This window comes from Panthera tigris, chromosome E2, assembly GCF_018350195.1.
Source record: "Panthera tigris isolate Pti1 chromosome E2, P.tigris_Pti1_mat1.1, whole genome shotgun sequence".
NCBI classification, from domain to species: Eukaryota; Metazoa; Chordata; class Mammalia; order Carnivora; family Felidae; genus Panthera; species Panthera tigris.
This window is the reverse complement of record NC_056674.1, coordinates 57224528-57250980: the sequence shown is the minus strand read 5'-3', so window position 1 is coordinate 57250980 and position 26453 is coordinate 57224528. Positions and strand designations below refer to the sequence as shown.

Sequence of the window (26453 nt, the reverse complement as noted above, 5' to 3'; positions counted from 1 at the left end):
GCCTTGCAGAACCTGTCAACAAGCCTCTAGGGACTTCCACGTGCACAGAACTAGCTAAGTCAGCAGACCCCTCACCCCACTAACAACAGAGGGCCACGATTCGGGTACTGAAGCTTTCAACGCCCAAGCTGCTCAAAATCACAATAATCCTTTCTGGGAAAGGAAAAGAAGTACAAAGGAGATAATTTTTCGTTTTAAAGCAAGTTAACTGAGAGTCATAGTCTAATGTCAAGGTTAACAATAAATCTTAAGGTGTTCTCGTCTCTGCAATCTGATCTTTGTCAAGGCATAGATCACGAACGCCTCCCTTGGCTCGTGATAAAAACCGAGCACGCTCTTATCTTCCCAACGTCCTTGTGTCCACAGCAGCTTGGGAAAGAGTCCCCAGCTCACCTTCGAGGGCACAAACCGTTGGTGACACCTGCAGGAAATCTGCACAGGACGGTCACACATCTCAAGAGGAGGGGTTGAGCACGCATTGCCAGCTTATACAGACTGAAGCAGCCGGGCCTTCGGATTCTGACCCGCCGCTTATATGAGGGATCAGCCAGGGCCTGTTAAAACTTGCCCAGCAGCACAAAACGGCTGAGCAGCGGACTGCTGAGCTGGGGTGGGGGGAGGGCGGTGGCGGTGTGCAGAGGGGGGTACCTGACAGCCTCCTTTGGGAGCAACGTGTACTCGGCCGGCTCCCGGAGGGGCTCCCGAGGGCTTCTTGGTGCCGAGCCACAGAAAACAATGGCAAGTTCTAGGATGCCCACTCTTTCTTTCCTGAGAAAGGAACATAGATTTTGGGGGCTCAGTACATCAGTAAGTTAACAGTGGGTTCAGGAAAAATAAAGCAAAAAGCACAAATTACAGAAAAATGTTTATAAAAGAGCTTCATGCTTTTTTTTTTTTTTTTTAGTTTTTGGATTACCTAGACCCTTTCAGAATTCGGGAAGAGCTACCCATCAGGAAAATGGGATTACTCAGAAACAAGAGTCACCTGATCAGGAAATCCCGGTGGGAACACCTCCCTGGTGAGAAGTCCCAGGTCCTGCCTGTCTAGGGAGCGTCACTCCGTCACCCACTCACCCTGTCGGGGTCTCTGTGTCCCCACTCACGACACGAGTGCACTTGGCCTTGCCTGCGGTTTGCCAGACGTGGCCAGTGAGTGCTCAGTCATTCCGGGAACTGGTTGAAATACAGTCTCCAGGCACCCCCTCCGCCCTCACTCCCGGTACTTTTACAACGGATACTTCTCAAGTGGGGCTCCGGAACCTGAATTTTGCACAAGCTCAGCCAAGTGGAGGGAGGTGCGGACTGGGGGGGGGGGGGGGCGGCACCCTCGGGGATTCGTCGCGAGGGAGGAAGGGGCCCTGCACAGAGAGGAGGGTTGTGTCTCCTGCCTGGGCCCAGGTTTAATGACTCGAGCAACATGATCCGTAAAATGATATAGAATATTTAATCGGTTACTGTGATATCATAGAAACACCAAGCGTCATCAAAGTAAAAAAGGCTGCTAGGAGGTACGTGACGGGTCCGGACGCTACGGGGTCGTGGCTGGTCTACGGCCTCCGGCAGGGGGCGGCGGGGCCCGGGGCCCCTCGAGGCCCAGCGGGGGGGGCGGGGCGCGGGGGCGCTGGCCCCGGTCCTGGTGCCTCTTGCCCTTGCCCTTCTTCTTCTTGTCCTCCAGCCGCGGCTTCAGCGCGCACACGCAGGCAGACACGCCGGCGATGGCCTTGGGCAGGTCGGTGCCCCTGCTCCACGCGTCCTTGTCGCGGTCATAGACCTGCACGGTCTTGGAGAAGGCCGTGCTCTCCCAGCTGTAGCCGCCCAGGACGTAGATGCGGCCCTGCCACACGGCCACGCCCGACTCGCTGTTGGCGTGCAGCAGGGGGGCCACGCGGGTCCACTGGTTGCACTGCGGGCTGTAGGCCTCCACGCCCAGCACGTCGAAGCGCTCCATGGACTCGATGCTGTCGTCGCTGCCGCCGATGGAGTAGATGCTGTCGCCCAGGCTGCACATGCTGTGCCAGCCGCGCGCCGTGGTCATGGGCCGCCGCTCCTCCCACACGTCCGTCCGGTGGTCGTAGCACAGCAGGTTCTTGCGGTAGGGGCCGATCTGGTAGTCGTGCCCCCCCGAGATGTACACGAAGTCCTTGTAGATGGCGCCCGCGTGGCCGTAGGTGAACCTGCGGAGACAGACGGACGGACGGAGACATAGAGGGGGCTCAGCGCCGCGCCGGGGCCCCGCGCTTTCCCTCTTCGCCGGGGGGGGGGGGGGGGGGGGAGGGGCCGCGGGGCCCCGAGGGGATCACGGAGGGCGCGGGCGGCCCCCGCACGCTTTGCAGATGGCAGCTGTCACCGGACAGAAAGCGGCGGAGCCGGGCGGGCAAGTGCGCACGTGGCTCGGCGGCCAGACCGCCCGGCCTGTGCCCGCAGCCCATTTCCCCGTGTCAGGACGGGGATAATGACACGGCAGATCCCTCGCGTAAGAGCTAAAAACAATGGGGCCGTGTGACTGAGGCACTCGTAGGTTCCCTTCAAATTATACAGCAAACGGGAACGAAACAAAGCACAGCCTCAACTCTGCAACATTCCAGAAAAGACTCCAGGGGCAGTGAAAAAAACCCTTGGGCCGTCGGGGCCCGGGGCTCGGGTGGGATGAATGTGTGGAGCACAGGAGGCTCACAGGACAGTGAAAACACTCTGTGTGACACGCGCGCGCGGGTGGAGGCGCGCCCCTGACATTTGTCCAAACCTACAGCACGGGCGACACAGCGAGCCTTCGCTTAGCGTGGGCCTCGGTGAGTGTCTTGTAGCCATTTGGGTGCGTCAGTTGTAACAAATGTAGCGCAGAGGAAATGAGCTCAGGGGAGAGAGTCTATGGGAACAATCTGTACCTTCTGCTCGATTTTCCGTACACCTAAAACTGCTCTAAAAAGTGCCGTGTGGGGGCGCCTTGGTGGATCCGTCCGTTAAGCGTCCAACCTCGGCTCGGAATGTGATCTCAGTTGGTGGGTTCGAGCCCCGCGTCGGGCTCTGTGCTGACAGCTCAGCACACGCACTAACGATTACAGCATCACGGGCTATGTTTACTCCAACCTCGGACCCTTAAGGCCCATTTAGAAAGAAAAAAATCAGGTTTGTTTTAGCGTTTAGGTACGTGAATCACTCCAGCTGGCCCACAGCGATGGCCGCAGGGGCTCTTATCACTATCGTTGAGCCTCACTCCTCCATCTGTAAAATGGGATGATTTAAAAAAAAAAAAAAAAAGGTACCTAAACCTAAGGAGATCACAGGTCTTGGTCTGACGGTGACGGGGTCGGTATTTACAGTTAAGGTTCACTGTCATCTTGGTTTGGATGACAGATTACATGGGCGCCTACCCCCACCCCACCAGGTCCCTGGGTATCAAGGGACTCATCATATCAAGCACTTGGCCCAGAGGTGACACACGGTCATCCCAATTGCCAAAGGCACTGCTCCACCGGCTTCTTACCACCTCCACAGGAAGGTGGTAGTAACTGGGGACCGGAGGACGGTGGGATTCACCATCAAACGCTCACACGGCTCACCCGTCTAGCTCCTGGGGACGCACCCAAGACCGCCGGACGCGTTCCACAGCAAGACTGGTTCGGAACGCGTGCCTGCACGCTCAGCCACGGGGAACTGCTAACGTTAAGTGGCAGGCACCTTCTGCTACACCCGTCAGGGCGACAGGGGCTCCCCGAGTGCACGCCGGCACGCGGGGCAACCGAGGAGGAGGAGCTCCGAGCCCTGGGACACCCCGGGGAGCCCCCGGACGCCGGATGATGTGGACCGGCGGGGGGAAGGCTCCTTGGGAACATCTCGCTCCCAACAGCCCTATTCTGTCACCTCGAGGACCAACCCAGGTCCACGCTCAGGGACGTTTCTCGGGAAAGCCCTCGCTATCTGAACCTAACACTCTCTCCCTGAAGCTCCAGGAGTGAACAGACTTGGAAACTGAGGGACGTCTGTCTTGGCGGCAGAGGGGACATTGCACTTGGATGGTCTGTCCCCTGACTTGTTACCACCACGCCCTCTGCCCCCACAGTCTACCCAGAGTTAGCTACAAGCCAGGAGATTTTTCCTGAAATTAGAGGCCAAGACGAGGTGGACAACCGGAGCCCCAGAGTAGAGCCTGCCTGAGGACTCTGCCCCCCCCCCCAACCCCGCCCCGGCCCCCAGTCACCTCGGCAAGCCGGCCACGTAGGACCAGGAGTCGGTCTTGGGGCTGTAAGTCTCCACTGAAGAAAGAGCTCCGTTCTCGTTCCGGCCACCGACGGCCACCAGCATGTCTTCGATGGAGGCCAGGTAGAAGTCCACACGGCGCTGGTTCATGGAGGCCACCTGCGGAGGCGGGACACCTGTACCTTCCCTTCCCCACGCTCGGGACAACGTCAGCATCGAGCACTCGGCTCCCAAATGCATGCTGTGGAACGCACAGCCCAGGAGGGTCAGGCAGTGGCCAAGCGCGTCTGGGGAAGGGAGTCACCCTTGACGAAAGAGGGGCTCTTCGGACAGGACTTCTCAAGAGCTCCCGGAACCCTTGAGACCTTGTCCCCCGAGAAGGGGACAGAGAACACAGTCCCCCAGCCGGCCTGGGCAGCGGCTGACCTTGTGGACTCGAATTCCGCAGAGCATACGGTTCAGAATGACCGGTTTAGTGGTTTCCTGGAACAAAAACTCATCTCTCCTCTTGCTCCTCCCACACCAGACACTTTTAGAATTAATGCTGATTGCTATCGTGTTGACAGACGGAAAGGGGCAATCAGTGGGAAATTAAAAAGCAGAAGACTCAACTTTTTCTTTTTTTTAAATAATCCAAGTAGAACACAGTCCCAAAGGAGACCGCACCTGCAGGCTGCCCCTGCTACGGAGCTCTGGAGGACGGGCTCCAAACAGGGGGCCTCTTTCGAGGGGCAGGACCTACACGCTGCAGGGTGGTTTGCAGACTTTCGAGAATAAAACAGAAAGGTCACCGGAGCCCATTCCGAGTTTCGCGCTCAGATAAAATCACCGAGTTAAGCAAAAGCGCAGAGGCACGGGCAGAAAGGCAGCCCGGTTTCTGAGGGTCGTGGTCTGGGGAGGTGTTTGTGGGAGGAGAGGACTGCCTTCTCTGTGCCAGGGGCTTGCCAACCCCCACCGGCCCCAGCCCCTGACCTCTGGATGTCCACGCCCCCCCCCTACGGACCCCGTTTCCAGAGGCGGAAGCTGGGAATCTGGAGGGCGAGGAAGCAGTCTGAAATCCCCAGCAGCGACTCGGCGCAGCTGGGGTGTGAACTCGGGCCTGACACCGAGACCCAGCCTTGGCCACGGCTGCCACCAGACGGGAGCCTCCGTGGCCTCCTCAAACGAGCTCCAAACCTTTCCCGAAGGGGGAGCTCTGGGGCGACTCTGGGGGAACACCGTCCGAACCCTGGGTCCAACCTCTAGGCCGGCACCGTCCAGCATGGCAGCCACCAGCCTCGGGCGGGCATTTACACTCGGGCAGACGTCAGTTAGTTCAAGTGAAATACAACCCCAAATTGAGTCCTTGGGTCCCACTGGCCGCATTCTGAGCGCTCAGTCACCACACGTGGCTGGTGGCCGGGGTATGAGCACAGGCACAGAACGTCTGTGTCGCCCGCAGAAAGTTCTATCGGAGGGCCTGGCACGGGGACGACGACTGCGACTGCGCCTGCGCCTGCGCGGCGGCCGCTCGGCCCTCCCCCGCCCCTCCCCCGCCCCGGGCAGGGCGCGGGCTCGGGCCGGGCGCGCCCCTGTGTCCTCACCCCTCCTCCGTCGGAACAGAGGCGGGACGGGGGCCGGGGCCTGAGAGCAAGGGGGGCAGTCAAGGCTAGGTTAAGAGAGCAAAAGTCCTCAAGAGTAAAGAAATAATCTGGCTTTAATCTCACCTTGATCCACTGTTTACAGCGGGGGTCATACCTATAAAGAAGATTGGACGCCGCATCCCCTCCGTTGTCCCGGGAGAAGCTGCCGCCGGCGATGAAGATGAACCCCCCCAGCACGGCGACGCAGTGGTGGCTCCGCCGGGCCGGCAGGGGCGTCTCCTTGACCCACTGCTCGCTCTTGGCGTCCAGGTAGCAGGTGTCATCGCTGAGCTCCAGACACCGCTCGGAGACCTCGCCGCCCACGAACAGGAGGCGCTCCTCGTTGGTGCGGAGCGCCGTGCGCTTGGTCTGCATGACCGGCTGGGCCGCCAGGCTGTTGTGGTAGCGCACCGCCTCCTCGATGAAGCCCTCGCAGTTGGCCTCCCGGGGCAGCAGCGAGCACACGGCCGGCTTGACGCGGTGCAGCAGGTCGTTCTTGGGGATGAGCGGGAAGTGGATGTTCTCCAGCACCTGGTAGGCGTGGGCCTCGCGCTCCGGCTGCTGCGTCAGCCACTGCAGGGCGGCCTGCAGCAGGTCGTGCTCGCACTCCCGCTGCACCTGGCTGCTGCTCAGGTAGACGCACAGCTTCTGCATGGAGACGTTCTGCAGGAAGTCGGGCGTGAAGGACAGCGTGCCGAAGTGGCTCAGGATGAAGCCGTCGATGAAGGCGTCGAGCCGCTTGAGGCTGTAGATGGAGGCCAGCTCCTGCAGGTACAGGTAGTTGTCCTCGCTCACCTCCTGCTCCAGGTACTCGCAGCAGAAGTCCACCACCGTCCAGATCTGCAGCAGGTGCGCCGTCTCCAGGATGTAGTCGATGTTGCCGCCGTCCAGCGCCAGCTCCCCGCCGTACAGGAAGTCCACCACGGCCTTGAGCCCGATGTACGAGGCGCCCACGAGCTCCACCTCCTTCTGGAAGGCCTCGCGCATGCCGATGGTGAACATGGAGTTGAAGTAGTCGCTGCACACGGCCAGCAGGTTGCGGTGGGCCGGCACGCGCTGCTCGTCCGCCACCAGGACGATGTCGCAGAAGAGGCCGCGGAGACGCTGCTCGTTCAGCCGCTGCAGCACCGTGGTCGAATGGTCGGCCCAGTGGTACACCTGCGGCCGAGAGCGCGTGCGCGCGCGTCAGGGCTCGGCCGGCAGCCCCGCCCCCCGGTCCCCGGCCCCGCCCCGCCCCGCCCCGCAGGGTCCCGTGGTCAACCCGGGGCCTCAAGACCCGACCCGCACTTAACGAAACGAGAGCAAAACGAGAGCGATTCGGTGCACACCCTGTAGGGTTCCTTCTTTCTTTTCAAATGCCAGCTCCTAAAGGGGCGCCCGGCTGGCTCAGTCGCCGAGCAGGACACTCTTGACCTCGGGGTGTGGCTTTGAGCCCTACAGCGGGGGCAGAGATCACTTACCAAACAATGTGGCCTAGCAAAGGCAATTTCTAAAAACTTACCGTTCTCCTTTCCTTCCGACCTACCGTCTTTCTTTATAAACACAATCCCTAAAAACGTAATCTCTCTTCCTCTTTCGTCTTTCCTTTTTTTTTTCTTTCTAAACACAGTTCCTCAAAGTTGTATTTTTTCTCTCCCTGCCCCCTTTCTTTCTTACTGTGGGTCCGGAGCAGATAGGTTTAAAAATGGCCGTCCCGTAGGGGCAGCCCAGTTGCTCAGGTATAGCCTGTAAACACGGACAGAAGCTGGGTTTGAATCCCAGGTCTGCTACATACTAGCTGTGTGATCTTGAGAAAGCCCTGAGAAGCCTCTGAGCCCCCTTTTCCTGGTCTCACAAGAGCGGAGGAGGGCGTTTACCGCTCGGCATGGGACGTTAAGAGGACGGGGCGCCGCTCCAGGAGACCCAGGGTTCCCACGGAGGCCTCCCACCAAGGAAGACTGCTCGCTCCGTGTTGTAGAAAATGCTTAGCGCCCAGCCATGCGAGGGGCTCCCACTTCTATCGATGGGTCCAGGGATGGGGCGGGTCCCAGAGACTCCGCGATGCATCCCGACTAAAGTGCTCTGGGGAAAAAGTGCAGGAGCGCGGCCTCTTCCCCAGGGCGGGGCTTATACGAATCTCGCACTGTGCGCTGGGTATGTGCTGTCTCATTCGAGGCTCACGATGAGCCTCCTCCAAGGGAAGGTCTGTAATCATGCCCATTTCCCAGATGAGGAGAAACTGAGGTTCAGAGACTAGGAAACTTGCCCAAAGTCCCACAGTGGCTGAGAGGCAGGGCTGGGATTTGCGGCTAGGTCTGATTCTGGAGCCCGAACGTTTAATCACCACACGGCACCGGAATCAACAAATCAGTTCACGTGAACAACGAAAATGGGTCAATTCAAGCAATCCAGGTCGGGAGACGTTTGCGGAGTCCTGTCTGCCTGCCACGTGCTTTGGAGGGTACGAGGCCACGTCAGACCCAGGCAGCAGCGTCTCCATCCTTGGAAGGCCAATCAGGCTCCGGGGGCTCGGGATCCACACACCGCCCGGTTTATTTACATCAGAAACACCACGAAATTCAGTACAGGGAGGCACAGGCCGTCCAGGCACATGGGTGACGTAGCTGGTCTATTTGAGGGTGTCGGCAGACAGGGCTGGCCGGGCACCGAGCCTCAAAGGGGAGGTGGTGCGGGTGAGGGGAGGTGGGCTGAGGGCTCAGCAGGTGTGACGGGGGTAATAACTGTTTCCCCGCGGTCCCTCCTCACCCGGCCACTCCCAACACCCACCGCTCCCTCTAGGTTACAGGTGCGGGCAACGTTCTCGGACTTGTGACGTGGACGCCTAACAGGTACTGCCCGAAGCTGCCTTCCCATCCAAGTGCGGAGAGCCAGGCTGTGTTGTTCTCACATCACAGGACGATTTCTCGGAGGTTCCATACGTGGATCTCCCTGCCTATTCTGGTTACCGGCAGAGAGAGCCCGGCTGGCCCGGTCTGGGCTGCAACACACCCCGGCTCCGGGCCCCTCTCGGGTGCGGACTCGAGGAAGGAAGCGTCCAAGCACCACACCGGCAGCCCCTCTCGTGACCGCGAAGGCTCAAAGCCCCCGGAAGCGAGGGGCGTCAGGTGGGCTGTGTGCCCCCCGCCCCAGGCCCCCGGTTGTCTGTAAGTTGGTGGGCATGTGGGGCCAGCACACTTCAATGGGTGCACACAGGACCCCCAGCTGCGGCGTAAAAAGAAAAACCAGCCCCCTGGAGGGGGTGGGGGATGGGGACAGCCCCAGATGACAGCTGCGGAGAGGACCATCTGCTCCAGTGAGCCAGGGCAGGGAAAAGGGCAGCCACTGTTTCTAAAACTGGGTCTCCATGCTAAGTAGGCACGCTTCATTCTTCACCTGGGTCTCAGTGACAACCCGTTTCTGGATATTTCAGTGCAGCGGCAGAGGTGAAGACTTTCAAAAGAAAAAAAAAAACCCCAAACCAAAAAACACCAAACACGACCTCCCGGTTTCAAAGGGACCTCAGCAACAGAGTCGCAGCGTTTCCTAAAACCTAGAAGCTTCGACCCCACACTCTTCGATGGTGCTAACTCTTACTCGTTCATTTATTCCCTATTTTAGTGCCTCTACCCGCGGCAAGGCGACGGGAGAGAAGAAACACAGGCCCTCAGCAGCCAACCCTAGCCAGAATGCAGCACGTACGGAGTGTTTTACATGCAAACGGGATTCATCATCAGAACGGATCAACACATTTCAGAGCAGATGAACCAGCAGCGGCCGTCACACAATGGAAGACTCCATCGCGCCCGGAAGGTGAACAGCCTACCGCTCACAGGCAGCAACAGGGCCAGACCTCAGAGGCGTAGGAACCGGCGAAAGGAGCCTTACTCGCATTGAGTTCAAGGGCAGACAACACTCCAGTCGCGGAAGCTGGCGACTGGGACTGGAGGGTCCGGTAATCTCTGCTGTAATCTGGGGGCTGGCTACCTGGGTGTGTTTGACGTCTAGAAAATCCAGGCTACACTTACCCTCCGGGCCCTCTTTAAGTACAGTGAGTCAGAAACACGGATACCATGTAACCACGGGATAGATTCCGACAGAAACGAACCCGGAACGCGCCTTTCGGGGACAAAGATTTCCAGCACTATCACCACGCTCAGAAAGCCGTACTGTCTCTGCAGCCAGGCTCTGAAACAAAGCCTCTTTGAGACAGCCGCGAGACCTTTCTGGGTTTTCGCGGCAGATAAAGCCGGGCTTGGCAAGAGCCTTCTCGGTAACTCAGATGGAAATAAGAGCCCGTTTCTCCGGAGAACCCACCTCTCCTGAAAATTCTACCTCGTTTTCCTTCTATGCACATCTGCAGAACCTCTGTTTTGCCCTCAAATCTACACGCTGCTCACAGGTCCCTTTATCTGAAGTGGTTACCTCCGTCTTTTTTCAGTCTTCTTTTGACATATTTTTTCCTAACGGCGCCCGTGAGATTCTAATGCCACACATATCCTGTGTATCTGTACGTGAACTGTACGTATAGCTGTGCTCTCTGATCGCAAAAAAGAGAATTCTTTTTATACCCTCCCCTCTCCCAAGAACCAATTGTGGGGGCAATATTGGCTCCAGTGAAAATGCACGAGCTGAGGTAACCAGAACATTTAAATCTCCAAAAGGGCCACTTTTAAAGAAAAGTGGTGATAAAAAAAATTTAAAAAAAAAATAATATTTTTTTTTTAAAAGAAAAAAAAGAGGTGTTACTGATATTTATAGAGGAACAGGTGTGAACGGAGACTGGCCTGAAAATTGGTCCCCCGATCCTTATTTATAGTAGCCTCGGGTCTGCTGAAAGTATAGATTCCCAGGTCCTGCTCTCAGATTGTAAATCAGCAGGTCTGGGGTGGGGCCCGGCATGTGCATTCTGAATTGGATACGTTCCCCCCTGCCAGGGTGATCCTGATGTGGCCAGCATGACACAGGTTGGTAGGCTGGCCATAGGGAACCCACCCTCACTCGCTCCTAGGGTCCCAGAAAGGCAGACTGGGGGAAAGACTCCGGGCCCTTAATACCCAGGTACGCAACACGTGACCCCGACAGCTAGGTCAGGTGCTGGCTTGTCAATGGACGTGTCCTTGGAGTTTTGGGGCCCCCAAGTGGGGACACACATCCCATGGCTTTTTCCTTCTGTCCCATCCACATCTTTGAGTTGAGGCAAAGAACAAGCGAGTCAAGGTGTATCTCTAACGTCCCTCACGCTCCTGCTCTGAGTTTCGGATGTTTTCTACCCCGTGCCCGAGCTACCTGTCTACTCATTGTTAAGGAGGCTAATACCACCACCGGGAACAGAAAATCTGTCTGGCCTTTAGGACTGATCTCATCAGAAAAATACCACACTTCGTAGGCAACTTGCACAGGGTGGCGAGCGGCCATTCACAGACCTTTGAAGATTCGCTGATCTTGTACGGCCGTGACACTCGCGTCTGCCGGCTTCCCTCCATCATAGAAGAGATCCCAGCCCTAGGACAAGAACAGGGATTTTTGAGTGTGCAGTAATAAACCCCAGGTCATTCAGTAATCGCAGGCTGCTGGCAGATATCGAGGACGACGAGGGTGAAACCAGTTACACGGAGGAAAGACGGAGAGAAGACAGTACAGAAATGAGAACTCTTTTACGCTGAGTTGAAAAACTCAGGTGATCAGAATCAGACAGTGGACTTAACGTTGTTCCTTTAGTCACTAAAATCTGACAGTATCCTGTCTTTTACAGCCCACCTCCTACAAATACCTGCCTTCTGATGCTTGATCTCAACTAGGCCTTCGGCCAGATCAAGATATAGTGACCGCAGACCCCGGCTAAGGGATTTACCTGGGCTGTCTCGTGTAAGTCCCGCAACTACTCGGCCAGGCTAATGTCACATCCCATTTTACAGATGAGGACGCTGAGCTCCAGTCACCAAGCTCGTAAACGGCTGGGAATCAAACCCGGGTCCGTCCGGCCCCCAAAAGTGGCCAGACATGGGCCCTTCACCGCAAAGCTCTGCTGGACGTGGCCCAGTCTGTGAGAACAGCTTAACTTTTGAAAGATCATGACGAAGGCAGGGCTGTGACCCAGTGATGACTGCCACGTATAAAACACGTTCACGGTCTCGACACAGGTACTTTTCCTTTAAGTGCCTTCCTGTGTCTTCACGGATTTAATCCCCGGAAAAACCCCGTGAGTCCAAGGCTACTGCCCAGCATCACACAGCCAGGAAGGAGCTGCGGGGTTGGGCCTCCCACCCAGGGGGGCCTCCTTGCTCTCAACCCCAAGCTACCCTGCCTGGCCATTCAAAACAGAAAAAAAAAAAAAAAAAAAAATTGCCCACAGGCAGGAAACCTCTACTAAGGCCTAGGCCCTGCCTGGACCACCCAGTATAAAACCAAACGCTCACGTTCACCTCCAGACGTCGTAATCACGTCTCCGGGATGGGCGGGTGAATCAGACACCTTAAAGTTTCTTCCAGCCAAGTAACTCACTAACAATAGCACAGAGGTAGGCTTTAGGGGATCTGGAGGGCATGGGGGCACCGAGAAGGGACTTAAGCAAGTCACACCCTGGGCTTAACGAGGAATTTCTTCCCCTTGCTAAGTTGCTACCTACTGAACCAACAGCCTAGGCTAATAAAGAAAAATGTCACAAAATGTAAGCACAGTGTCAAGATAATGGGGGACATACATTCGGGCACAATCCATCCTGTCCAGCTCCCTGGGGAAGGAAAGGACAGCTAGATTTCCCCTGACAAACTAGCAACTTTGTGACAAAGGCCAGCTGTCCCCACCCCCCTGTCCCCTTTGACTGCCCCTGGGCTGCTGGGGGGTTCATGAGGGAAAGGAAGGAAATCAATATTCGGCCGGGCCTGCTGGATGTTCTACCTTCACCCTCTGAGACTCTGACGCTCAGGTGGTGGAGGGGGCCGTCCAAGGTCACACCCGAGAAAGCAGCAGGTCCCTCTCTCCACAACCCTCCCCCCGCACCCCTCCCCCCCACCAACCCCCCCCCCCCCCCCCCCGCAACCAGCCAGAGCTCAGGTTTGCTCTCAGCGCTCAAAGCGTTCTTTTCTAGGCCAAGATTTCTTAAGAGAGTTCCCCTTGGTGGAGGCTCCCTTTTGTCTCGGGGCAAGCGGTTTGGGGCCAATGTGTACAGGAGCGCTGGGTGTCAGCCGCCTCGCGTGCTTTAAGGGGTCAAGGCCATCCGCACGGGCAGCGGCGATCCCCAGTTCCGCGTTACAAGATCTCTTAGTAAACATGGGACCAGAGGCCACGTCCGGACGGAGGGTCCCCAGGGAGCCTGCTCTCCGAGCTGCCTCCGGGTTTCTACCCTGAACCTGCCGGACCTCGGCGATCGGGACATGGCCTCGGACACCCGCCGCTACTCACCAGCCCCGGGTCTCGAGGGCTGGGTCTCGGGGCCGCCGCGGTCGCTGGCTCGCACCCACACCCCCCCCCCACACCCCCGCCGGCGGAACTGGCGGCCCAACGGCCGCCGGGCCAGCTCGAGCGGGCGGCGAGCAGGCGGAGTCGGGACGCGGCCGGGCCGGCGCCCGCGGCGGGACGCGGGGACACTCACCTGGGCCGCGCAGGCCGCACCTGTCTCACCTGCGGCGGCGGCCGCTGCCCCTCCGTGTTCCCCTTCCCGCCGCGCCCCCACCCCCAGCACCGCGGGACGCCGGGAGGGGGAGGGGGCGGCGCGGCCGGGGGTCGCCGCTCGCGGGGCGGGGGCCCTCCCCACTCCCCGGATCCCCCGACGGCGCGCGCGGAGGCCCACCTGGAGGGCGCGCTACGGGAGCGGCGCGGGGACCCCCGGCGGCGGCGGGACCGGACGGGCGCGGCGGCGGGGCCGGGTCGCCGGAGCCCCGGGACCGGCCGGCTGCGCAGCCATGGCTCCGCCAGGAAGTGCGAGGCCGAGGGCGGAGGCGGCGCGCGCGGCCAATGGCGGCGGCCACGAGGAGGTGGGCTCAGGCGGCGCCGAGGCGGGGCCTGCGCCGGGGAGGGAGGAGGGCGCGCGCGGCCGGGGGAGGGAGGGAGGCGCGCGAGGCGGGAGGGGCGGGGGGAGGCGCGCGCGGCAGGAGGGGGGCGGTGAAGGGAGGCGCGCGCGGCCGGGGGCGGGAGGCGGTGGTGCGCGCGGCCGGGGGAAGAGGGGGCGGTGCGCGCGGCCGGGGGAGGGAGGCCGTGGTGCGCGCGGCCGGGGGAGTTGGGGGCGGTGCGCGCGGCCGGAGGAGGGGGAGCGGTGAGCGCGGCCGCGGGAGGGGGCGGGGCCGGAGCGCCCACCCTCGGCCGCAGCCCCACCCCCGCCACCGGACTCGCCCCCGCGCGCGCGGCCCCCAGGTTGGCCCTGCGAAGCGCGCGCTAGGGTCCGCCAGAGTCCCTGGCGCGGCCCCTAGGGACCGACCTGAGCGCTGCAAGGGGTCCTCAGCCCGCTGCGCTCACCCTAAAGTGAGGCGTCCGTTGGCCCCTCTAGGTATGGTCGCCTTCCCCCTCTGTCGCCGCTTGCAGCTTTGCGCTTCACCTGGCTCGTGGCGCCGTTGAATGTGCCAAATCCCTTTCTTACTCATTGGGTTTAGGGTCTCTCTCCCCCACTAGAAACCCTCCGGGACAGAGTTTACGGTCGGTTTCATTCCTGGCCGGGCCCTCAGGACTGGCACGCAGTAGGCGCTCCGTAATCTGGTTAACACTGTGGGATGAGTGAATTTAACTATCACCCACCCGTCTATCAGTTGTCCAGTTTACCTCCTGCTACAGCTTGGTTGAACCTGGACACCATTACGCTGAGTGAAGGAAGTCAGACACCAGAAGGACACACAGGGTATGATTTTAGTTACATGAAGTGTCCCGAACAGGGGAACCCATGGAGACAAAGTAGGTTGGTGGTTGCCTGGGTCTGGGGGTGCTGGGAGGAAATGGGGGTGGCCGTACAAGGGATTTCTCCTTGGGGTGACAAAAATGTTCTGGAATTGGGTAATAGTGATGATTGCACAACTCTGAATATACCAAAAGCCATTGAATTGTACCACCTAAAAAGGCAAATTTATGGTATGCGAATTACCTCTCAGTAAAGCTGTTACAAAAAGAAAATCAAACAAAAGGCTCTCTCTCCTTGTTTTTCTACTCCCTGTCTTCTCTGGGAAGGATTCAGTGCGTCTTTCAGGGCCCCGTAAAGCAGGGGCTGGTTGCAGCCCTGAAGATGGGCCAGAAAAGAATAGAAAACAGGGATGGGGAGTCAGCATGGCCGGGGAAATTCTCGAGGCTGGTCTTTGCCCTTTCCGTGCTAGACACAACACTCATGGGCCTTTTTCTTTTTTTTTTTTTTTTTTTTTTAATTTTTTTTTCAACGTTTTTTATTTATTTTGGGGACAGAGAGAGACAGAGCATGAACGGGGGAGGGGCAGAGAGAGAGGGAGACACAGAATCGGAAACAGGCTCCAGGCTCCGAGCCATCAGCCCAGAGCCTGACGCGGGGCTCGAACTCACGGACCGCGAGATCGTGACCTGGCTGAAGTCGGACGCTTAACCGACTGCGCCACCCAGGCGCCCCTCATGGGCCTTTTTCAAAGATGACTTGGGACGATTGGGATTTGTACTAAATATCTTTAACTGGTGGAGAAACAAAAGTATAGAAAGTATCTTTTTAATTTAAAGGGACTTAGGGTAGGGGGCGCCTGGGTGGCTCAGTCAGTTGAGCCTCTGACTTCGGCTCAGGTCATAATCTGAGGGTTTGTGAGTTCGAGCCCCGCGTCGGGCTCTGTGCTGACAGCTCGGAGCCTGGAGCCTGCTTCAGATTCTGTGTCTCCCTCTCTCTCTCTGCCCCTCCCCTGCTCTCGCACTCTCTCTCTCTCTCTTTCAAAATTAAATGAACGTTAAAAAACTAACATAAAATAAAATAAAGGGACTTAGGGCAAAACTAACGTTGGAACCACCTTCAGGCCTTCAGTCAGGGATCATCTTTACTCGGAAGCCTTCCTTGCTCATCTTTGACCCTCCCTCGATCTATGTCTAACCCCCCCGAAAAAAGCTAATCCCACATCTTCTTCTATGTCTGTATCTTGCCATGTGAATGTCTGCTATTCCTTGAACTCACGCCCGCCTTCATTCATTAGTTCATTCAACAGACTTGGAGGGAGTTTCTTTTTTTTTTTTTTTAACGTTTATTTATTTTCGAGACAGAGAGAGACAGAGCATGAACAGAGGAGGGGCCGAGAGAGAGGGAGACACAGAATCGGAAGCAGGCTCCGGGCTCTGAGCCATCAGCCCAGAGCCCGACGCGGGGCTCGAACCCACGGACCGCGAGATCGTGACCTGAGCCGAAGTCGGACGCCCAACCGACTGAGCCACCCAGGCGCCCCGGGAGTTTCTACAATGCTCCAGGCACCGTGGTACGTGCCTGGGATAGAAGACATTTTCAGGAATTTTAGGCAGGGAGGCAAGCAAGTGAGTGAGCAATTACCATATCATGGTCAGTCTCCTGTTAGGGTTCTTTTTCGGCGCTGTGGGCGGGAGTATTCTTTTTTATAGTTGTAGTTAACGATTCCTTCTCTGTATATATACATATTATATATATAGTAGATAGACGGATGGATATAGTATAGTAAATGATATATGTATGAATCTATGTGTATATGGCTATATATCTATTGGAAAGATTTAGCTATAGATACTTGATCGCGAGAGCCTCTAATTCAGCACTGGCATCTGTCCACCAGATGTTGGATCCTTTATGAGGGAGACCTCAGACCACAACCAGATGAGGAGGCCTAGAACAAGGGCCTGGGACAAGCTCAAGAATCCACTGGTGACCTTGACCGGAAAAGCATGCAGACTTCATGCTGTTTTCCTGTGGAACCTGACTTCATCCTGTTTTCCCCGACACTTTCACTTTTATTTCGCCTTTAATTACTATTTTCTTTCCAATTGTAAAAGGAGTGCATGCTTCAAGGGAAATGCAGAGAAGTCCAAGAGGAAAAGTAAACCACTCACTTCCGCACCATCCAGAAGTAACGATTGCTAATATTGTTGCGTCTTTGGGTTTTTCTCTTATATAATTTCTTTACAAGACTAACATCAATGCCGTACGCAGCTGGCTATGAGCTAGCCATTGGTCTGAGCCCCTTGCACCTCTTAACTCATTTCATCTCCGTGCCTCTTTGAGGGAGGTGGTATTACTCGCCCGGCTCACAGACGGGGAGACTGGGGCCCAGAGAAGTTCAATCACTTGCCCAAGGTCACAGAGCTTGGCCAGAGCAGAACCGAGCTTTGAGCCCAGGCAGTCAAGCCTCACAGTCTGCAGGTCTGAACTAAGCCTGCCCCCTGCACCGTGGCTCCTCTGTGCAATGGCAGAAGTGATGTGCGCCCCGTGTGTGGAAGTTGAAAACACGCACCTACAAAAGGGGAAAAAAAAATCGCCCACCTAAGGAGAGCAGCTGTCAGTACTTAAGTGTAAGTCAGCCCGGTATACGTTGCCCACACAGCTATGCAAATGAAGTCACGTGGTACAGGCCCTCTGCTGACTGCCTTTTTTCCTCTTTTGCAAATATCATGAGTTTTTCTCACGCCCTAAGTTCTCCTCCAAGACATGCTTCTCCAGGGGCATCTGATCCCTCCCCCCCCATCTTGATTGTACGCTTGACCGCCTCCCCCATTGTTGGGCCGCTTTCCCTGTTATAAATAACGCTGGCCCAGAGGAGTGCATATTTGTGAGGCTGTAAATAACCCCCCCAAAGGCTGTTCCGGTGGGAACCCCTGGCAGTGGCTCAGTGCCCTGACACTTCTGAGATTCCGGCACCAGACGGAACCACGGCCAGCCACGTAATTTGCAGGGTCCAGGGCAAAGTGAAAATGTGGGGCCCCTAAAGCAAGAAGAACGTGATTTCCTTTCCTCGGCAATCTCTCTTGATCTGTCGTGGTGCCGGCTTGTGCCGTGTGCCTGGAGCATGGAGATGCTTGTGGGACACATGCAGACCCTCACGGCACCCCAGGCCGTGGAATTGGGTGGGCAGCGCCCAGAGGTTTGGCCCTAAGCCTCCCTGCACCTGTCTGTGCCCAAGCCCCCACGGGAGCGACAGTGATGTAAACCTGTGAGCCACGCCCACCAACCCACTCATACAAATCCAACGAATGGAATTATTAAGAATTCCAAGACAACAATCTCAGAGCGTTGAATCCCAAGCCTGAGTGTCGAGCTCTGTGAGGCTGCCGGCCCTAGATGGGGCAGGTGCAACTGTCACCAGAGAGGGACACGCGAGGCTGTTATTTCTATGCTCGATACTTCAGGAACACGCACAGCTGACTCTCCCTCGTAAAGAACACGTCATCTGGATACACAGAATGGCAAAAAATAAAAATAGGAAAAAAAAAAAAAGAAAGAAAAAGGCACGGGGCGGGGAGGAGGAAGGTGTAGGCAAGTGAGGCCTAGTTAATGGCAGGTAATACACAGGCCCTCACGGTAGCCTTCGGGCCCCATGCTGCCGTCACCCCACTTTACAGATGAGGAAACAGAGGCTCTGGGAGTGGAGGATGCATCCCGTACCACACAGATGGGTGAGCACAGGAACCAGGATGAGGAACCCACACCACCATGCGCCAGCGCCCAAAGTTAACCAGCGTGCTAGAAGCTTCTCTGAAAGGGCTGCAAGCTGCTTTTCTTTCAGGCTACTGAGTTGGCCCTCACCTCCCTGTGCCCAGGAGGTTGCAGCCGGTAGGAAGGGGAGGCAGAGAAAGGTGTCCCCGCGAGCGAGTGAGTGTGAAAGGCCAGCCAGACTTCCAGAGAGCAGCTGGGCTTGGCAGGGGCGGGCCCTGAGAACTTGCACTTGGAGCTGGCCCCGCCCCCCCTGCGGGGCGTTTGCAGGCTCCCCTGTCTCCTGGAGGAGGAGGGAGGGAGAAGGAGGTGGGCCTGTTCTCTAAACAGTCTGTTCTTCTCACCAAGTGTTTGTCCTTGGCCCAGCTTCCCTCCCAAAAGCTGAGTAATCTAGAAAAATCGCAGCCGGGCACAGAGGGGCAGGCCCAGGGGCCCGACCTGGATCACCGCCCCAAGCGCAGTTCTTGGCAGGCTCACTCTTGTAAGTTTGTAACTGTTTAGACCAGAGGACAGGAAGCACCAGATGCCTCTAGAGGATCAGGCCAGCCGATGGGCAGAGCCACACAGGGGGTCTGGGCGGCTCAGTCGGTTGAGTGTCTGACTTCCCCTCAGGTCACGATCTTGCGGTTCGTGGGTTCCAGCCCCGCGTCGGGCTCTGTGCTGACAGCTCGGAGCCTGGAGCCTGCCTCGGAATCTGTGTCTCCCTCTGTCTCTGCCCCTACCCCGCTCACGTTCTGTCTCTCTCTGTCTCAAAAATAAATAAACATTTAAAAAATAGTAATAAATCACTGATTTGCCCTATGACCAGCACTCCCGGCGGCACCTGCCACGGACAGCTGAATATGTGTGAGCTTTTGCTGATGATGCCTGACGCTCGGCCAGCCGGAGAGCGGTTCCCAGCTGAAGCCCCTTCTTCCTGTCAAAAGAGAAATTGTCGGGCAGTGGACGCTCTGCCTCCCGGTCGTTTATACCTTAGCGTTTCCATCAGCTTCTGGCACTTTCTCAGGAGGATGCCGTGACTGGAAGGAAGGAAAGACGGCCGCCCCCGGCCAGAGGTAGGGACAAGGTGACCGGGGAAGCAGGTGCCACGTGTAAGATGTACAGGAGGCTCCCTGCCCGTCACGGTTTCACCTGCCGCTGACTCTGTCTTGGGTCCTGCCGCTTACACCGAGGCCCCTAACTAAGCTCACATCACCCGCGGCCTGACTCCCCCGGGGCACGCCAGGCGGACCACGTGTTTCTCTTTTCGTCAACTGTTAAAATGAAACACTTGGGAGGGACTTCAGGGTCTGGGTCCAAGGCCAGCAGGTAACCCCGAGTGGGCCATATCCTCCTCTAGAGTCTTGCGACGTCTCGTGTAAGGTTAGACAACGCGGAAAAAAGCCTTCCCAGAACTGTTGCAGCCGGCAGAACACAAACACAGTTGTTCGTGGTAAGTCTACTCCTTGGTTACACCCCTGCCCTCCCCGACGGAACTGCAACCGAGCACGTCTCAGGGTATCCGTGCGCATCGGTGGAGACCGGGAACGTCTCAGGGTACCCGTGTGCATCAGAACCACATTCTGAATCTGGCGTCTGGTATCGGTCTGGGGGGGGGAGTCAAGCCCCCCAGGCTCTAGAGCGATGCTGGGCAAAGTGGTCACCAACGGCCCCCGGTGGCCATTTCAATGTCAATTAGCCAAGACCACCTAAGACTCAAAATTCGTCGCTCGAGGCTCATGTCGAGCATTCACAGCCACGTGCGCTAGGGACTGTTGCCCTGGACGGCAGAAGTTACAGGACGATGCCACCATCACAAGGTTGTACAAGAGACGCTGTCCCACAGCGGCGCTTCCTGCTAGCTGCAGGCCTGGGAGCAAGTCACTTACGCCTCTGGGCCTCAGTGTCGTCATCTGCAAAATGAGAGTTAATCTAGTCAACAGCAGATGCTTCGCGGAGGCCCTGCCAGGTACTCTTCGAGGGGCTGGGGATACAGCAGTAAGCAACACAGGGAGATAAAATCATGGCCCTGGTGGAACGGACCTTCTAAAGGAGGGGCCGCCCTTATCTCCTGGAGTTGGTTTGAGAATGAAATGAAATAGGGCAGGAAAAGCACTTTTTGTGGTTTCTGGCATGTTCCAAGAGCTCAGTAGATGGTAGCTGCTGGTGTTACTAGTTATCAGCTCCCTTCTCCCACGCCCCGCTAACTGGGATGGTAAACACGTAACTGTCCTGCCCATACTTCTCATCCTATACCCGTGGCAGACATTGCTAATCGATCACAGCACACTCTCCACTGAGCCCAGAAGTGGTGCCTGAAGGATTCTAGGAATAGAGCGCCAGGCAGCACTCTCAGACAAATCCCCTCTGAACTCCCATCACCCTGTTCGACATCACCTCTGCATTCCTCTACAAGCTGCCTGTCCCCCCCCCCCGCCCCCCAATCCTGGATGCTGGACCCCCGTGGTCCTCCGGAAGCTCAGACTCCAGGCCCAGGCCCGCCCCCACTTGGGAGAAAGAACAAGTGTCTGGTCAGTACCTGGTCAGCTGAGCAGCTGGTCTGCTCTGACCTGCCAGGGACTGGCTTCTTGCGTCACTGCCTCCCGGAGTGGGCTCTGGCTTTGTTCCCACCAGGGCTCCTGGGGTCTCGAATCCTGTCCCTCTTTTTTGTTCCAGAAAAGTGGATTGTTTCTAGGCAGGGCAAATAAGTCCTGGCCAAAAAGGTCTGAGTGAAACCCAGCGCGCGTCCCCCGTGAACACACAGTTGTGACACGGAGAAGATAAGGGGTGGGCGGAGGAGGCCCCGTGCCCCGGGGACCCCAGGGAGGCCGGGACACCGGGTCCCTGGAAGTCGGCTTCACAGACGAGATGCATGTCCTGCACTGCAGCCTCCAGCCAGAACCCTTGCACTGCCTGCCCAAGCCTCTCTGTCCTCCACTGCGGGGACTCACCCGGAGGGCTGTCCTCTCTCCGGATCTTGCGTCACTTCGTGTATGCCGGTCCCTCCACTCATTCCTTCGGCACGGCAGGTAGTAACGACACCCGGGGTCGTTGTCGGGAGTTCAGCTCTCCCGTCTACCATTTACCAGCTGTGTGACCTCGGGCAAGTTACCGAGACTCTCTGTGCCTTGCTTTTCTCCTCTGTGAAACGGGGTTTACAACCGAGCCTACAGGGAGCGTCTGGGTCACAGGGAGAATTTAGTGAGTCATTGCAGAGGGCTTAGCAGGGTGCCTGGGGTGCTGTACTCAGTCCACAACACAGGTCCACTGCCGCGGTCAGTGTTTTCTTTTTTTACTCTGTTGGTGTGGTAAATTTCATGAACTACCTTTTTTTTTTTTTTCAAATACTGAAGTTTTCTGGCTCCCCTGGGATAAAGCTTACCCGCTTTTGACATAGAGACTGACATCTGAGCTTTTCACAGGGGTACGTGGGGGATCAGTAGGCAGGTGAAGGAGGAAAGGGCATGAAAGGCAGAGGAAGCAGTGGGTACGAAGGCCGGGGTAAGAGGCAGCAGGTGAGTCCAGGGAGGGCCCAACCTGGCTTCAACCAGGGGAGCTTGCGGGGAACAGCAGAAAACGCGGACTCCAGGAACACAGAAACCCGTCAGCGCTAAGCTGCGCGTCTGGCACTGGGTGATTGAGCACCTTTACTTAAAAAAAATTTTTTTTGATGTTTATTTTTGAGAGAGACAGAGACAGAGTGTGAGCAGGGGAGGGGCAGAGAGAGAGAGGGAGACACAGAATCCGAAGCGGGCTCCAGGCTCCGAGCGGTCAGCACCAAGCCCGACGCGGGGCTCGAACCCACCAAGCGTGAGATCGTGACCTGAGCCGAAGTCAGCTGCTTAACCCATTGAGTCACCCAGGTGCCCCAAGGCAGCTTTATGTTAAGTTCTACAAGTGCACCATAAACTTGGAGAAGGCAAAGCGCCTGTATCCTATTTTTTTTTTTTTTGTCACATTCATTATATATTTGTTGTCTGTGTCGAGTTTTAGCAGCTTTGAGGCTCCTTTTCCTACCAGCTGCAATCCACAAGTAGAAGATGCGGGCCGGCCTCCCCCAGATCCCATCCGTTGTGAATAGTTGTGAATGTCTGAGTTGTGAATACCCAGAATATTCCGCCTAGAGGCTTTCAACCTCCTCCCCTTGAGGGCAGCCTGCAGCCTCTGGTTGACCAGTATCAGAGTGTGACCCCCTTGCCTCAAGGTGGAGGGGATAATTTTGCGTTTCTAGTCGAGCTCCAGAGCTCTTTCTGGGAACGAGCTGAGATCCCCCTTGGCTGGGCTTCCTCCTGCCCTGTCCTACTTCCTCTGTTCCTTACAGATTTCTCCTGAGGGCTCTCCCGTCGCAAACCAGGGCAGAGAATCCAGGTCTGGAGATCTGCTTCTTCGACGCCTCACCTAAAGCTCTGTAGTTGGACAGGTAAGTGAGAAAGCAGGGCTGTGGGTGCCAACGGTTATTTTGCCCTTCTTGCGCAGGGACAGCCCTGCCCCCTACCCGATCGCCGGGGTTCCCCAGGCGCAGGCCTTGAGGCTAAGATCCAAGTTCAAGGAGCTGATTTGGAAAGTGCAGAAACGCTGACTGGGAGGAAGGAGCAAGGGAGCAAAAGGGAAGGGGTCCCCGCGGCACGAATGAAGCCAGCCCCACTTCCGGAGGTGGCCGGAGCTTTACGCGCAGGGAACTCTCGGAAATAGTGGAGAACACACCCTTTGGAGCTTTCCCACCCCAGGGGTGGGGCGGCCCGGGTACTTACACAACACTCCTGGCGCGTATGGGCTGACAGCTGCTGGCAGGGCTAACCGGCCTGCGTTTCCAGCCTGCCCGGCCAGGGGACAGAATCGAAGGCCTCACATCCAGGCCTGCAGGTCCTGGCAGCTGCAGAAGGGAGGCCGGAGGAATACGGACGGAACACCAACAGCATGGGCTGCATCGTCCTTTGGGAAACGATTCCTCCCCAAAGTCCCTTCCGGGAGCTTCTCTTGAAGTTGCCGATCTGAGAAGCCCACCCACGGGCCTGGGCGTATAACGCATATTTAGCCAATCACAGCAGCCCACTTCCTTGGCGACAAGTGATTGGCTCAAAGGGTAGACACGTCCTCCAGGCTGGGCCAATCAGAATCGTGCCCTGGCATTTTTATACAGTTGTCCGGGGAGAGAGAGAGAGAGAAGTCCTCTTTTCTTTATCGCTGAGGGAGGATGTAAGCTGGAAATTCTCTGCATGGAAGGAAGTGAATTACACTGCAAGAGAAGTGAATTACATCCCCCCTCTTTTTTTTTCTCCCCAAACTATTGGCTTATGTCAGTACGGTTTCTGTTTCTCTCACTTGCAACAACGGAGTCTGAACTCATATGGGGTCTATCCTTCTTGTACTCCCTCAGACTCACGAGTGGCAGCATTCTGGAGACGAAGACCTATTTGTTGACGGAGAATCTTGGATTATGAGTCTGTGTACTCAAGGCCAGGCCATTCCCATGTGGTTTGTTCCCGGAAGGCTGAGCTCAACTGGAAAGCTTTGTATTTTTCTCTTCCAAGTTGCATAACACATGTGATTCCAGGAAGTAGGAATGCGGGTTGGGGGTGTGGAACAGGGAATCAGAGGGATATACCATGGAGTTGTCCAATGCCCTGCCCCCAGGCAGGGGCGACTTCATGGTGGATCTCATGGGACCTCTGGGGAGCCTGTGTAATCCAGCTCAGAACTGTCCTTCCAGGAGACAAAACGGGGACACATTTGTGTGTGAGTTCCTGCGCCCCGCTGCTCAAGGGGAGGCCGTGGGAGTTAACCCCATGGCCCAATTCTGGGCTGTGCATGTGTGAGTCCCCAAAGGGCTCTGCAATATTGCACGCCATGGTGTCTGAGAAGTCTGAGGGCAAAGGCAAGATGTACCTGGCCTTGGCTGGGTCTCCCCATCACTTTGCTTTTGACAAAGCAGCTCTGTGCATCGGACAGGCCCGTGCAGTGACGTGGGTCGGGTAGGGAGAGGGGGTGGGAAGGGTGTGTACGTCTCCAAGTGACCGTTTCTCATCCGGCAGAGTGGGGGCCAAAGTCCACCCGTGCTGGGATTTTTTGGATTAGGACGATAACTGTGGAGTCATGTCTGTCTGCCACACCTCTTCTCTGCCTTGTTGACCTCCAATCTCGTGCAAAGTCCTTTTTCTGGTCACCTCCCGGGCCTCCAAAGACTTGGCTGGCCTGGTCTGTGTGTCGATCCCCTGTCCCCTGCCTGCTTCCCCTGACGCCGTTGATGGGCTGGCACCAATCCTTCCCTGGCTTCCATGTTCTCCTCCTGGCCCTGCCCCTTCTTCTTGTGTTCATCTCACCGACTTCTGGACATTGTAAAGGAAAAAGGAATTCTGATCCCATCAATTATGCCACCCATCGGCAAGCAGGGTGGGCTGATTGTTCCCCATTGGCTCGCCCCCCACACCTCTCCCCAATTCATTCTCCAGGTTCTCCAGATCCTAGAAGTTTGACATTGACGGACATCACCTGGGCCCCCTCCCTGTGGACGTCCTGTTGGCTTCAGCCAATGGAAGGCACGAGGAGATTGGAGGGCGGGAAGGGAGAGGTTGGGACATTTCTTTTCCTGCACGCTCTCTGCTCTGGGTTGATGTTCCGTCAGTGGCTGCTCCCTTCCATGACCCTGGCTCCTGTCAGGCCATCCTATTAAAAAAGAAATTATTCTGACAGTCGTTAAAGATGCAAGTAGACTTGTTTTAAGACCATGGCAATAGGAGAGAGGCTCTGAGCTCACCTCTGAATACAGCAGAGACAGCTGGGGGTTTACAGCTGGGGGTTTACAGCTGGATGGGGGGATGGCGAGCCCTGGATGGAACCTTACAGGGAGGAGTCATGGTGGGGGGCACAGTTCTTGCTGAAGACAGGCCAAAGGTGGGACATGAGGAATTTGATCAGATACCAAGGGTCAGGGGATTCTCCCTGAACTGACTTTGCAGGATTCTTTGCCCAATCTGGGCTTGGCAGGTCCAAGAGGATGGGAGCCAAGGGCAAGGCCTCATCAAGGAGAGGGCTCAGAGGAGGCTGACTAACATCCGGTCAAGGAAGGAGGAGCTTTAGCAATCCCCATCTGAGGCTCCCGCCCCCCCAGGCTGCGGGAACACTCCTTCCTGTCTCCCCATCCCCAGGCTCAGGGGACTGACAGCTTCATTCTTGCTGGCTCGGGGTGCCTCAGTAGCCCTTGTTGGTTCTAACTCAGAAATTCTCTTGAGCATTCTATCAGACGTGCCTTGGGTCCGCGGTCCTCACCGTGGCTCTCTCCCCTGGGAAAATGTGCCTTTCTGTCCATGTCTCTGTCATTTTCCAAAGTGGCTTTTGGAGTTGTCTCCTTTCTGTCTCACACTGCCACCACGGAGGATTTGAACTTTGGTCCCGGGGGAAGATGAATCGGAACCCACAGCATTGCACAGAGGAAGCACCTGAGGGTCTGGGTTCCAGGCTGGCCACTTTTTACTCGCCATGTGTGTGCCGATGGACAGGTGGCTGGGCCCCAGACTCCCCTTCAATAAAAAAGGACATAGTACAGTGACCCTGCCAATTAGCCTGCCGTAAGCACCCCGTCGAGTATTATCAGGTCACGGAAGGAATCTTTATTGAACGAAAAAGTAAATGGATGACCAAACAAAATGAGCTAATGCATAAAGTCATCCCTAACTTCTAATGTCTAATCAAACTTTAATTTTTTTTGAGAGAGAGAGAGAGAGAGAGAGAGAGAGAGAGAGAGAGAGAGACAGCCTGTGGGGAAGGAGCAGAGGGAGAGAAAGAATCCCAACCAGACTCTTCCCTGTTAGCACAGAGCCCGATGTGGGGCTCGATTCCACAAACCATGAGACCATGACCTGAGCTAAAATCAAGAGTCAGACATTTGACTGACCGAGCCACCCAGGCGCCCCCAAATTTTAATTTATAAACATTTATCTTTTAAGATGACTCTCTTAGCCAACCTCCACCTGATTTTTTTTTTCAACCTGGTTTTCGTTTGTTAATAATCAATTCACAAATTAGTGGGTTAAAATTTCCCCTGCAATTAACTCCATTTACAAATTTCGTTCTTTAAAAAATTTTTT

The 26453-nt window shown here is 56.6% G+C and overlaps 1 protein-coding gene across 3 annotated transcripts; it reads right to left on the bottom strand.

The window, feature by feature from the left end:
* Nucleotides 1-1425: 1425 nt before the first annotated feature.
* On the bottom strand, nucleotides 1426-13663 carry KLHL36 (kelch like family member 36). Of its 3 annotated transcripts, none has more exons than XM_042970316.1 (5): nucleotides 13588-13663; nucleotides 11222-11300; nucleotides 5904-6977; nucleotides 4199-4356; nucleotides 1426-2174 (listed from the first exon to the last, which is right to left on the bottom strand). In XM_042970316.1, the coding sequence occupies exons 2-5, from the start codon at nucleotides 11282-11284 to the stop codon at nucleotides 1529-1531; spliced, it is 1941 nt and encodes a 646-aa protein (XP_042826250.1). In that variant the 5' UTR covers nucleotides 11285-11300; nucleotides 13588-13663; the 3' UTR covers nucleotides 1426-1528. The 3 variants fall into 3 exon arrangements, with proteins under 3 accessions (XP_042826250.1, XP_042826251.1, XP_042826252.1); XM_042970317.1 differs by lacking the exon at nucleotides 13588-13663 and adding an exon at nucleotides 13390-13515; XM_042970318.1 differs by lacking the exon at nucleotides 13588-13663 and adding an exon at nucleotides 13200-13251.
* Between the last annotated feature and the right edge of the window lie 12790 nt (nucleotides 13664-26453).

What these genes read in the sequence shown, in the direction of transcription:
- KLHL36 (XM_042970316.1), bottom strand. Translation starts at nt 11,284, where the DNA reads ATGATGGAGGGAAGCCGGCAGACGCGAGTGTCACGGCCGTACAAGATC. An exon ending in GCTGTAAACAGTGGATCAAG is followed by an intron (nt 4,357 to 5,903) that starts GTGAGATTAAAG and finishes CCGCCTCCGCAG; the next exon opens with GTGGCCTCCATGAACCAGCG. An exon ending in TACGTGGCCGGCTTGCCGAG is followed by an intron (nt 2,175 to 4,198) that starts GTGACTGGGGGC and finishes CTGTCTCCGCAG; the next exon opens with GTTCACCTACGGCCACGCGG.